This window comes from Kalmanozyma brasiliensis (genome assembly GCF_000497045.1).
Source record: "Kalmanozyma brasiliensis GHG001 unplaced genomic scaffold PSEUBRA_SCAF2, whole genome shotgun sequence".
Taxonomy (NCBI): domain Eukaryota; kingdom Fungi; phylum Basidiomycota; class Ustilaginomycetes; order Ustilaginales; genus Kalmanozyma; species Kalmanozyma brasiliensis.
This window is the reverse complement of record NW_015961959.1, coordinates 1,214,540-1,226,537: the sequence shown is the minus strand read 5'-3', so window position 1 is coordinate 1,226,537 and position 11,998 is coordinate 1,214,540. Positions and strand designations below refer to the sequence as shown.

General features: G+C 57.8%; 6 protein-coding genes across 6 annotated transcripts; 4 read left to right on the top strand and 2 right to left on the bottom strand.

The window, feature by feature from the left end:
* Positions 1-820: 820 nt before the first annotated feature.
* PSEUBRA_003011 (Ubiquitin system component Cue) lies at positions 821-1,504 on the top strand (the record flags this gene model as incomplete). Its single annotated transcript, XM_059464946.1, has 1 exon — positions 821-1,504. The coding sequence occupies one exon, from the start codon at positions 821-823 to the stop codon at positions 1,502-1,504; it is 684 nt and encodes a 227-aa protein (XP_059321339.1).
* Positions 1,505-2,969: 1,465 nt separating this feature from the next.
* PSEUBRA_003010 (uncharacterized protein) lies at positions 2,970-3,461 on the top strand (the record flags this gene model as incomplete). The annotated part of the gene is made up of 1 exon (XM_059464945.1): positions 2,970-3,461. The coding sequence occupies one exon, from the start codon at positions 2,970-2,972 to the stop codon at positions 3,459-3,461; it is 492 nt and encodes a 163-aa protein (XP_059321338.1).
* Positions 3,462-3,952: 491 nt separating this feature from the next.
* On the top strand, positions 3,953-4,555 carry PSEUBRA_003009 (Ribosomal protein L37, mitochondrial; the record flags this gene model as incomplete). Its single annotated transcript, XM_016437390.1, has 1 exon — positions 3,953-4,555. The coding sequence occupies one exon, from the start codon at positions 3,953-3,955 to the stop codon at positions 4,553-4,555; it is 603 nt and encodes a 200-aa protein (XP_016292877.1).
* A 116-nt stretch (positions 4,556-4,671) lies between these two features.
* PSEUBRA_003008 (Epoxide hydrolase, N-terminal) lies at positions 4,672-6,078 on the bottom strand (the record flags this gene model as incomplete). The annotated part of the gene is made up of 2 exons (XM_016437376.1): positions 4,672-4,738; positions 4,820-6,078. The coding sequence occupies 2 exons, from the start codon at positions 6,076-6,078 to the stop codon at positions 4,672-4,674; spliced, it is 1,326 nt and encodes a 441-aa protein (XP_016292876.1).
* Positions 6,079-7,223: 1,145 nt separating this feature from the next.
* On the top strand, positions 7,224-9,425 carry PSEUBRA_003007 (Phosphoesterase domain protein; the record flags this gene model as incomplete). Its single annotated transcript, XM_016437393.1, has 1 exon — positions 7,224-9,425. One exon carries the CDS (start codon positions 7,224-7,226, stop codon positions 9,423-9,425), a length of 2,202 nt encoding a protein of 733 aa, XP_016292875.1.
* A 104-nt stretch (positions 9,426-9,529) lies between these two features.
* PSEUBRA_003006 (AMP-dependent synthetase/ligase) lies at positions 9,530-11,665 on the bottom strand (the record flags this gene model as incomplete). The annotated part of the gene is made up of 1 exon (XM_016437378.2): positions 9,530-11,665. One exon carries the CDS (start codon positions 11,663-11,665, stop codon positions 9,530-9,532), a length of 2,136 nt encoding a protein of 711 aa, XP_016292874.2.
* Between the last annotated feature and the right edge of the window lie 333 nt (positions 11,666-11,998).

The window sequence follows — 11,998 nt, the reverse complement described above, 5'->3', positions numbered from 1 at the left end:
AGCGACCCTTGCTATATATCTTCTGGCCAGTCTTGTGGAGAGCGGGGTGAACAATGCGGAGGAGAACAGCCGAAGGTGGGGAAGAGGGTGTCACCAAAAAGCTCTTTGTTGGCCGGCAAGCGCTTGGCCGGCTTTTCCGGTCTGGCGTCGCTCCGTGGAGCACGCGTGCCATTTCGGGCGAAAAGAGCGCTCAGAAGCGATGTCCTTCCGTGCGTACACAACCTCAAACGGCAGTGAGTGCATCTTGTCGAGCTGTACTGCCTGCAGACACGTCTCCGCTCTTTGTAGCGTAGCCTCGAATGATGTCTGCGCTCATCATGAAGGGCGAACCTGCCTCGAAAGGGTGTGCTTGTGATACGAAGTCGGCCGGATTGATTTGTATGTGGCTCTGCAGGATCTGACACTCCCCGACTTGAAAAACGATGTTGCGGGATCGTCTGAAATCGGCAGCCGCGGAGCAAAGCAATCAAGTCAGTGACGCACAACCCGCAAGAGGCCGTCTTCCCTGCTCGCTTGCTCCACAATTTAGAGCTTCTCCGCTATCTTGCCAGTCCTTCCTTCCAGCACATCAGCCAACTTTGCAAAGGCTTGCTATCCAGACATACTCGAACACCTCTTTAGTCTCCTCAGGAGTGCATCGGCGTACTCCCCAGGTAGCACCATTTTCGAGTGCATCCGTTCGAGCGCACAGGACCGGTTCGCACTGCTTCTCCTCTCGGTCTCCCGCTCGAATCACAATCGACGGCATCAATCGCGGCTTCACCCTCTCCGCAACTTTCTTCTGCACCCGAGTTAGTACGAGCAGTCTCAGACATTTTACATGAACGACAGTCTCGGAGCCATCCTGGCCATCGTGGTCCTCTGGTCCATCCTGCGCTTCGCTTTCGGCGGCGGCTCGAACAACAGCTCGAACGGCGGCAACCGAGCACCAGCCATCAACACGGCTCGTTCACGGCAGGTTCCACAGCACATGATCGACTCGGTCAAGACGCTCTTCCCACACATCCCAGATGCATCGATTCGATACGATCTTCAGCGCTCCGGTAGTGTTGAAGCTACCTGTGAACGCATCTTGAACGAGGGCGGTCTGCCCTCGCCTCCAGCTGGCTTCTTCAGTACCGCCGAGCCATCGACCCCGTCCAATACGGCAGCAACTCGGGCACAGAACAATCGAACTACGCCAAATGCCGCAGCTTCAGCTTCCGCATCAACCAGCAGCACGCCGAGCAAGTCGCCAAATCTCATCTCGAGGTATGGCCTGCAGTCGCGGATCGTGAGCGCCGGAGACGTTCCAGGCACGCCAGACTCGCATGCAAGCAGCAGCTCTCACGGGAGTCCGAGTAGCTGGGCCACGACACCGGAAGCCAGGGCGAAGCTTCTCAAGGATCGAAAGGAGCAGATGATCTTGGAGGCCAGGAAGAAGATGCTCGAGAGGCAACACAGTGCGGCCAAGGAGGCGTCATCATCGGTAACCACCTCAGCATCGCCTGCTTCGACAAATTGAGTCAGTACCCACGCTGGATCAGCCCGCTCGGTTGTTCCCTTGCAGTTCATTCTAGCAACTAGAAATAGACACGCAGTCAGTCAACGCATTGCATGAACACGGCTGCCTGTTTGATGAACATGTTCTGTTTCCCTCGAGAGACGGGCTAGCCCTGTCAGCAGTCAACGGTGAGCTCTGGTCTCGCAGCTGCTTGCGGCAGCACACTATTTCCGTCTCGTGTGTGTCCGCTCAGAGAACTTCGCGCTCTTGCAAGCGGGGCAAGCAGATCGTGTTGGCACCAGTGCGTGTTCAGTGCCCGTGAGCCCAAAGTGCGAGCGAAGCTTGTGAACGACAAATGAGACCAGCCAGGAGCCTCGCGTTGGGACAAAGCTTTGTCGAGACATGCTGGACCAGAAGCGGAGACGTCTTCCAAGTGCTCGATCCTTCATCTGCAGATGCTCCTTGTCCTGGCGATGTCGCACCCATGTCATCCCAGACTGCCTGCCGAGGTCTGAGGATCACACCTCGAAGGTCGGCTTGCCAATAGCGGGCTCCTGTCCTGTCCGCGACGACCTTGCGCGCCAGATCAGCATCCGTTTCGGCCCGCAGAAAGCCAGCAGCCTGCTCGCTCTCGGCTACGATCAGTCTATCCTCGACAGACACTACAACGCTCCGGTCCCCTAGACAGATCTGATGCGTCTCCTTTCGGGGGAGCGTCTAGGACAGTCACTCAAGGATCAGCTTAGTTGATTGCTCTACTATCTGCATCAGCTTAGCGGCCTTGCCTACAGATGCGTTGCATTGGGTGAGGGGAACGACTCGTTCTCGAAGATCTCGGCGCAACCCAGCCGTCGAAAGCAGATCAAGGCCCGAAGCCAAAAGAAAACGCTCGCTGAGGCACACCGCCTCCTCAGGTCCGAGCTGAGCTAGCCTCCCGATCGCTTCAACAGCCTCTCACAGCAGCTCCACGTAACCACCGGCCTCTCGTGGTCCTTCACCAGCTGGTACCACGTGAAGAGGAAGGTTCGCGCTGCGATTGACAAGCTCAAGACAGCAGAAGAGATAGCACAAGCTCAGAAGCTGATGGAGGATGCGGAGCAGGCTCAGAAGGATGCCCGCAAGATCGTGCACAAGGCGAATCACATCCACCATCGGTAATCTCGAAAGGCGAAGTCGGAGAAGGTCGTTGGCAACGACACCGCAGAGATCGACCGTGATCAGATGCACGCTGCTCAAGCCATAATCGCCATCGATCAGGACGAAGCATACGCCCTACCGGGCAGCAGTCGGTCTCAGGCTCATCGAGTTACCTTGAAACAGCCACGTCAGCAGACAGGACGGATTGCCCAGTTGGGCAGCGGGATCGCTCGAGAGACTTCGTCAGAGCGTTCGTGACCTCGAGTATGGCCGTGACGAAGGTGAGGCTAGCTCTATACTGCCATCGTCCAGCGCAACTACCAAGACTAGGGAGATCGACCGATCAGCGATGCAGAAGACCTTCGAAGCGATCGATGCTGCGATTGATGCTGCTCAGGAGATCGACGACGACAACAACGACGATGCCGAGTTTTTCGATCAGGAGGCTGTCATCGACGATAACTCCGAGCCCCACGCGCAACAGGACGTAGACAAGGCGGTTGCAGCGCGAGCTTCCTTGCTCTGCTTCTTCGAAAGGCTGTTTACCGCTCAGCGTCGAGAGGAGAGTCTCAAGTCCTTCATGGTCAAGTCCGCCATCTACCTGTTCTCAAAGCGAGGCTCGATTCGCCCAACAGGGATATCCAGCCCTGCCGACAGGAAACACCGGCTGCAGCACTCGCAGAAAAAGCATCCCATTCACCTGACCGCCCTTCGCCTCGGTCATTGGCTGCACAGCAGCGTGTTCCAGAGACCCTACTTCCCTCATGCCGTCAATGCTCCTTTGGCGCGTATAAAGCCTCGCTTGAAGTTGCGGTACGCAAAGCAGATCACCTCGTCTTGACTTCCAGCCGCATTTCGAGCGTGAAAGAGCCTTCTGCAGAAGTACCTCAAGCCGAATCTCTATGTCAATCCGAAGCATCCGTGACCCGGAAAGTATGCCATGAAGAAGTCTGCTGTCGTGTTCAGGAAAAGGTGGCAGGCCCAAAGTCGCCCCGACGCCACACTGCTGATGAACTGGACCTTGAAAGCACGCTTGATGCCTCCACCGCCCGTGATGGAAAGCCCAGTGGCCTTGACGTCGACAGCCATGATCGTGTATAGCCCTCAGCGCGAATTTTTGCGCGCTGTTGTGAGATCGAAGCCTGCAGTCTCGGGGTCAAATCTCTGCCGTCACGTGCCTCGCACTTTTTGGTGGCTCGACTCTTTTCGCACTTCTTCTCAAGTGTCTCACGAACTCTTTCGGGCATCCTCTCGTCCTCAATCTCACCATCTGACGGCATCAAGTCACACTTGGAACCAGATCGGTCACACCTCGTACACATCGCATCGACAATGAGAGCGGCAACACAATCCATGCGAGCGACATGCTCCACCTTGCGCGTCGCCCCCTCGGCGCGCACCTACGCTTCCGCCTCAGCCGTCGCCTCCTCCTCTTCCTCCACTTCCAACACATCCTCCGAGCCACAATCACTCCCATCCGCAGCACCGCCCGGCACACTTCTGAAAGGTGTTTCGATCTTCAAGGACAAGGCGGACCCTGTAGCGCTGCAGGACGCCGAATACCCACCGTGGCTGTTCAAGCTGCTCGAGGACCCTTCCATCGCGGCATCTTCGTCGCTCGCATCCATCGAGATGGCGGGCATGTCAAAAGGTGAAGCACGAGCGGCGCAGAAGAGGCAGTCCAAGATCCTGAGGGCAGCACAGCTGGCGAAGGAGAAGGCGGAGGCCAAGGCGGCTGAGCGTGCGGCCAAGGCCGGGGAGGCTGGGGAGGAGGCGAAGGATGCTGATGCGGGACAACAGGCGGAGCTCAGCGAGGCGGAACAGAAGGTGAAAGCGATGGAAAAAGCCGCGGCAGACGAGAAGGTCAGAAGAAAGGCGCTAAGGAGGGAGAACAAGCAGTCGATCAAGGCGAGGAACTTTGTCAACGCATCCTAGTTCGAAGGACTCACATCATGCACGGATCGGCACTACGACTCAAACCAAACGCACAAGATACATGTACAACATCGAGTTCTCATTGCATGACTCCCGGTCATCGTGTGGTCTGAGCATCAGAGCCCGGGCCAGTGTTGGCTGGCAAACTCTTGCATGTCTTCCACCAGCGCATCTGGGTTGTCTCTGCGTGGGTTCAAGTCAAAAGTGAAACAAGATGGTCAGCTTGGGTGCTCATTACTCGCTTTGACGCTTCTTCGTACTCACAGCGCAGCAAAGTGGCCGCCGAAATCATGCATCTTGTAGTACTGCCAGTTGAGCCTGTAGTTCTTGAGCCAGGTCCTTGGTCCTGCCGCCAGCTCGTACGGAAAGCTGGTATACCCGAACGGTTTGTCCTTGGCCTGGTCCCACAACTTCCAGTCGGGCTTGACGAAGAAGTGAAACGACTCCTTGTAATTCAAGAAGCTCGTGTGGATCGTGTTCGTGAGGTAATAGATCATCACGACGGTGAGGACGGTCTCGTCGGTGACGTGAGAGCGCGGATCGATGTCCGAGTTCGACCGGTTGACAGCGGCGCAGCGCGGATCGGACCACGCATCGAACTTCTCCATGATCCACGAAAGGATTCCGACGGGGTTGTCGTAGAGGCTGTATCCGATGGTGGATGGTTGGGTGCTCTGGATCTGGGCGTAGCCGCTGCCCTGGTTGAGGTACTCAAAAGTGCGTTGGACTCCGAGCACTCCTTGTGGGTGGTAGCCCATCAGCTTGAGCCCCGCGGGAGCGACACCCTTGTAGCCCCAGTGTTCCAGCGTCATCAGTGGAGTGCTCCATTTGGGCGGTTGGGGAGGCGCGTAGTTGATGTGTGCGATCTTGCACGCTGGGTGGTTGGCCAGGAAACGCGTCACCAGCGAGCCCCAGTCACCGCCTTGCGCCATGTACGATTTGAAGCCGAGCACCGAGGTCATTAGGGTGTCGAAGATACGGGCCGTATCGATGAGCGACCAGTCTTTTTTGCCCGGTGCTTGAGATAGTCCATAGCCAGGAAGACTGGGGACAATGACCTCGAAGCGCGGCGATTTCGATTCGACAAGGCGGGCTGCAAAGTGGTGAGCTTCCGTGAAGCAGCCTGGCCAGCCGTGAGAGAAGATGAACGGGATCGCCGGCGTGCTGGCCTCGCTGTCGGGAACGGAGGACTTGAAGTGCTGGTAGTGGATGTCGATGCCCTCGATGCGCACCATGTAGTGCGGGAAGCGGTTGAGCTCCGATTCGATGGCCTTCCACCATTTCTTGACTCCTTGGCCAGGGGTGCCGACCGGCTTGCCGTGGTTGTCTTTGGGGTTGCCGCTCTTCCAGTCGTTCAGAACACTTTGCAGCTTGCTCAGCTTTGTGCCGTACTCCCAGGGCTTGAGTCCGCCGGTGATCTCGGTATCGGGCAGACGAGCATCGTCGAGCTTGCGCTGCAGACGGTCGAGTTCTTCGTCGGGAAAGTTAAGCTCGATCTGTCGAGATTTGCCTACTTCAGACATGTTGCCTTGAGTTAAGAGGGAGATGTGGGTCCTGAGGGTGGGTCTCAATGGGGGAAGAAAAGGTGTTGGTGTTACCTCCTATACGTCTTCGAGGAACCGACGTCGACGAACAAGCCCATTCTTGGCATCGCTGAACCTCTCCTCCTTCTCCACATTCTCAGACTCGGCAAAGATCGAGAACCGCGGAGCGTGTATAGCCGAGCATCAGTCGACCACGTCGAGCTCAGTCGGAAGCGAGTCCAACTTCACAGCGCAGCACAGAACGGTCTGACTTCTCAAATGTCGCAATGGACATGTCGTTTTTACGAAGACGATCCTGAAGCAGCAGCAGTTAGCTGCGTCGGCGAATTTGTGGGGATCTGCAACGGCCATGACGCATCGTGCAGCTCGCAAGCTCTATCGAAGATCTGCCTTTGCCCGATCCGAGATCCCCTGGCCGAGAAGCGTGTCACGAACTGATATCAACTGGCCGGCGAGCTGTCGCTTCGGAGCTCGTTTGGCCCGCTGGTATCGATGACATCGCTGAGGTATGCAGCACGTTGACGGCTGCAGATGACGATGCAAGAACGGCACTCTGCGGCACGGATGGGAGCGAAAGAACGTGCGGTTGAGCACAATTCACCAGATGGACCCTTGAACGTGCTCGTCCTCCCACAAGGAGTTTGCTTTCCGCCGTGCTCGCTTAGCGTCGATCCCCAACCGACAAACCGGTCTTCGTACCAATCACTGGGCACCATGCGGACCTGTTTGCATGTGCTTAGGAACGTTCGAGATTGATGTGCTACAAAATGGCGAAGAGATGACGACAAAGTAGAACAGAGCTGCGTAGGACAACAGCCTGGCCTAAGCGTGGGTCACGCTTTGGAAAAAAGTTGCAGGATTCTCGCTACGAAGACCCACAAGCGAGCCCTATCCCTTTGCTCCTCTACCTTGTCCTATCGGCCCTCGACACAAGCCGCCCTTCCGGCGCTTCGTGCGGCAGCCTCGTCCTCTGTTTCTTTGGGAAGATGATCGAAGATGGGATGTCGTTCGACATAGAAAAGCTGCCCCTTTTGGGCTACAAGACGTCCCGACCGCCTCCTCTTTCTGCATCCGCAGCATCTTCCATCACTCCGTCATCTCAATCACGAGCATTCTGGCTGATCATGAAGTCGATTGCATCGCTCGCGGTCCTGCTGGGCCTCGCTCAGCTGGCTGCCTCCTCGCCTGCTTTTGTCGCCCGTCGCAATGATGCTTCCTCTGCGGCCGAGGCCTTCAACAAGGAGACCTCGGCTTACACTGCATCAAGCGCATTCCCGACCTCGATGTTTGCATCCTACTACAACACACCCGCATCGATGACGGCCGAGCCCCGACCTGTGGTCACCGACGTCGGGCGCAACTCGGTCTTCCCAGACATCCTGGCCAACCCTACGATCCTTCCCCTCGGTCCCTCATCCTCTGAGGCCGTGTACCCAGTCGCTACCGGCACCGCTTCCCCGGATATCGTCTCGCAAGTCCGTCAAGAGATCACCGACATCTTCGCTTCATCCAGCTCCAACTGCACCAAGTGTACCGACGCCCTCAAGACCGCGCAGAAGCTCGCCCAGCAGTCCCCGCAGGATGTTCCCGCCTTGCTGATCGAGCTGTGCACCAAGTACAAGTTCAAGTCGGCGTCCACCTGCGCCAAGCAATACGCCCCGCAAGTGCTCGGCTCGGTCTACGCGCAGGTGCTCAGCTACGCCAACTTCTCGTCTGGTAGCACGGATGCGCAGTACATGTGCAACGTTGTCGTCGGCAGCTCCTTCAGCAACTGCTCCCTGCCGAAGCCACGTCTTCTCGATGAAGCCTACCTGGACGATTGGTTCCACGGCAAGCGCACACCGCCGTCTTCGTACAACCTCAATGTCGGGGAGCCTACTGCGAACGGTGGGAACTTGCGCGTGCTTCACATGTCGGACATTCACGTGGATCCACGATTCTTTGTCGGCGGCGAAGCGGCCTGCACCAACGGCCGATGCTGTCGTGCCGACGCGTACAACTCCACGCTCAGCAGCGGCAACTTCACCCAAGGCACCCTGTCGCGTGCCTTGTCGGGCGCCAACATCAGCGAGAGCGCGACCTACTGGGGCAACTTCCAGTGCGATGCGCCGTGGAGCTTGGCGCTGTCCACCCTCGGGGCGGTGACGCCTCTCAACGGCGGCCATGAAGTCGACATGACCATCCACACGGGTGACATGGTGGTTCACGATCTCGCGCAGTACATCTCCCAAGATCTGGTCAAGTACACCCATCAGAGTCTGTACGATTCCATCCGCGCCATGCTCGGTAAAGGTCCGGTCTTCAATGCGATTGGCAACCACGATTCCGCCCCTTCGGACTTTGCCTCTCAGGGAGCGCTTCCCGATGGGCGATCCGACCAGCTCTCGTGGGATTGGGACAACCTCGCCCGTCTCTGGGAGGCCGAAGGCTGGTTCGACCACGACGAAGCGGAACAGGTTCGCTCGCACTACGCCGGCTACTCCGTCACTCCTCGCAAAGGGTTGAGGATTGTTGCGATCAACACCGACTTTTGGTACAAAAACAACATCTTCAACATGATCCACACGTCCAACCCTGACTATTCGGGGAGCTTGCGGTTCCTAACGGATGAGCTGTTCCATGCAGAGCAGCGCGGGGAGCGGGTGTGGATCGTTGGCCACGTGCTTACGGGGTGGGATGGGAGCAATCCACTCGATAACCCGACAAATCTGTTCTACCAGATCGTCGACCGGTTCGCACCACATGTCATCGCGCACATCTTCTTCGGTCACACGCACGAGGATCAGTTCAACATCTTCTATGCCAACAACGGCACCTCGCGAGCGGCGGACCAGGCGAAAGCGGTGAGCTTCATGGCCCCCAGCGTTACTCCAGGCAACAACGTCAACCCGGCCCTGCGGATCATGCACGTCAACGCCACCACGTATGAGGTCATGGACTATCATCAGTTTTATACCCAGGTACCCACGTTCCCTGATCTCCCGGAAAGCTCGCACGGTCCGGTGTACGAGTACCTCTACTCGGCCCGACAAGCGTATGGCAACTTTACGAGCTCCAACGCCAACTCGACACATCCGGTGGACGGCGGTGTTTGGCCACAGGACGCACCGTTGAACGCGACCTTCTGGGCAAAGTTGACGGAGGAAATGGCCGTAAGGAAGGAACTCGTCCAGCAGTTTACGGTGTTTCAAGGCAGGAACAGCCCCAGAAGCCCCAACTGCACCAGCGACGAGTGTGTTAGCGCAAAGATCTGCTACATGCAGAGCGGAAGTGCGCCCCTCGGCAAGCAGTGCAAGCAGGGATATGGAAGCGTTCAATCCTCCTAGACGCAGCAACTTCATCTTCATGTCAAAGGACACTTGTAGAACGCAATATAGATCCATTAACGCACGCACGAAACCGGGTACAAGTACATTTGAGGAGAAAGAGCTTAGGACCTCGCGCCGAGCTTTTCCTGCTCGACCATAGCGCGGATGTCCTTCTTGAGGATCTTACCAGACGCACTCTTGGGCAGAGCATCCAACCACGTCAGTCCACGAAGCTTCTTGTACCCGGCATTGACGCGTTCGTTGACGAACGACAGGAGCTCCTTCTCGACCTGCTTCTTCTTGTCCTCGTCATCGCCGAGTTCGGACTTGGTCTTGGGGTTGAGCACCACAAAGGCCCATGGCAACTCAGTGCCTTCCGAATCGGGCACGCCGAGGACCGCACAGTCGCCGACCCGCTCCTCCTTGAACATCAACGCTTCCAACTCCGACGGCGGGACCTGGAAGCCGTTGTACTTGATCACGTCCTTCAACCTGTCCGTGATCGTCACGTACCCTTCGCTGTTGATCTTGACAATATCGCCGGTGCGCAGGAAGCGATCGGGCGCATCGATCGAGGGGATAAAGGTGCTCTTGTTGGCCTCGTCGTTGTTGAGGTAGCCCTGCATCATCTGCGGGCCGCGAACGCACAGTTCGCCCTCCTCGCCAAAGCCAACCTCTTGGCCGTCGTGACCGATCACCTTGGCTTCGGTGCCGGGGACCAGCTGACCCACGGTGCCCGGGTAGTGGTCCAGATCGCGGCTGTTCTGGCTGCACACCAGGGGAGACATCTCCGACATGCCGTAGCCGTCGGTGGTCTTGATGCCGAGTCGCTTCTCGACGGCGACGCGGAGCTCGTTCGGCAGCGCAGCGGCACCGGAACTGAGCAGACGGAGCGAGCGCAGATCGTATTGATCCACCATGGGGTGCTTGGCGAGTGCCAGCAGGATCGGAGGAACGACAAAGCTGAATGTGACACGGTAACGCTGTACCGTGGAGAGGAAGACATCGAGCGCGAAGCGAGGGAGGACCAGGCGTGGCGTGCACGTGTGCAAGCCCATGAAACCCATCAGCATGCCGTAGCAGTGGAAGAGGGGCAGGAGGTCAATGTGGAACTCGCCGCGGCTCAGACGCGGGGCGAGCTGCATGCCCGAGATCTGCTCGGTGACCGTGTTGATCGAGTCGGCGGCGGTGTTCCAGGTCTCGGTGAGGCGCGTGATGAAGTAGCCATCGAGCACATCGCGGCCGTGAGCGTACCAGTTGTCTTCGTCGATCAAAGGGTCGTTGGTGCGGTCCAACATGGCGTACGACGCCTGGATGACGTTGGCCACCATGGCATAGTGCGAGAGCTGCACCGCCTTGGGCCCACCCGTGGTGCCCGAGGAGAAGCAGAAGACGGCAGTGGTGGTCTTGGGGTCGAGCTTGACATTGTCCAGCAATGTGCGTGTTTCCGGCAGCTCGTCCTTGCCCACCTTGAGGATCTTGGCGATGGAAGAGGCGTGGCTCTCCTCAAAGACGAGGATCTCGGGCACTTCGGTGAGGTGCTCAAGACCGTCTTCGCCTTTCTTAGCCGCCTCTTGTGCCGCCTCCTGTGTGCCCTTGAACGAAGCCTCGGTGGTGATGATGGCTGTCGCCTTGACCATACGGATCTGGTGAGCGATCTCGACAGGTTTGTAGGAGGGGTTGAAGAGGGCGACACTGGCACCGGTCATCATAATACCGAGAGCGCAAGCGAGGTAATCGTGCTGGTTGGAGGCGTTGATAGCGACGACATCGCCCCTGCTGTATTTGCGGCCGGACTCGGTAGAGCCCGAAATGAGGGCAGAGGCGAGGTTGATGGCATATTCGCGCGTGTCGACCAGCGACATGGGCTTGGCATCAGGACGCCCCGTGACCTCGGGATCCGCCGGGTAGAGGAGGGGTGCGCTGACTCGTTCCTTGCATGATGCGATGTCAATGGGCTTGAAAAGGAACTCGGGAAGGGTGTAGTTGGTGGGAGCGTTGAACTGGTGGGGCGACTTGATGATCATTGTGTCCTGTTCCACGTAGAATTTGCGTCTGTAGTCGGTCCGTGCGGCGCGTACGATGCTGAGGGCAGCGAGAGAGGCTGCGAGGATTCCTCCGTAGAGTAGAAGAGGAGAGATCGGCGATGCTTCGGGACTGGATCCTGATCGAGTCGAGAAGATAGAGGAGGGATGGGCAGCAAAAGCGTGGAGGTAGTCGGAGAGATGATGTAGGGAGTTGCGAAAGGCTTCCAACATGATGATGAATATATAGTAGGCTGTCTCTAGACCAGGCCGAGCGGAGGAGGGGCGAAGGGAACAAGCACGGCAATCGGAGCTGCTGAGAGCTGAGTGAGCACGATAGCAGCCGATGATATCGGCGACTGAGACACGAGCCGAACAGAAGGTACACAAACAGAGCAAGGCACACTAGTGCAGTTCAGGATAGCGTGGGAAGCTCAAATGCCAAGAAGAAGCAGCTCGAGCCAGGAGGCATCAACCACTTTGGGCGCCTTCGCATGAACCAGAGCCGAGGCGCAGCGAGATGGGCTGGGCGAACGGAAGCGGAGATGCGACTGCCGACTAGAACCG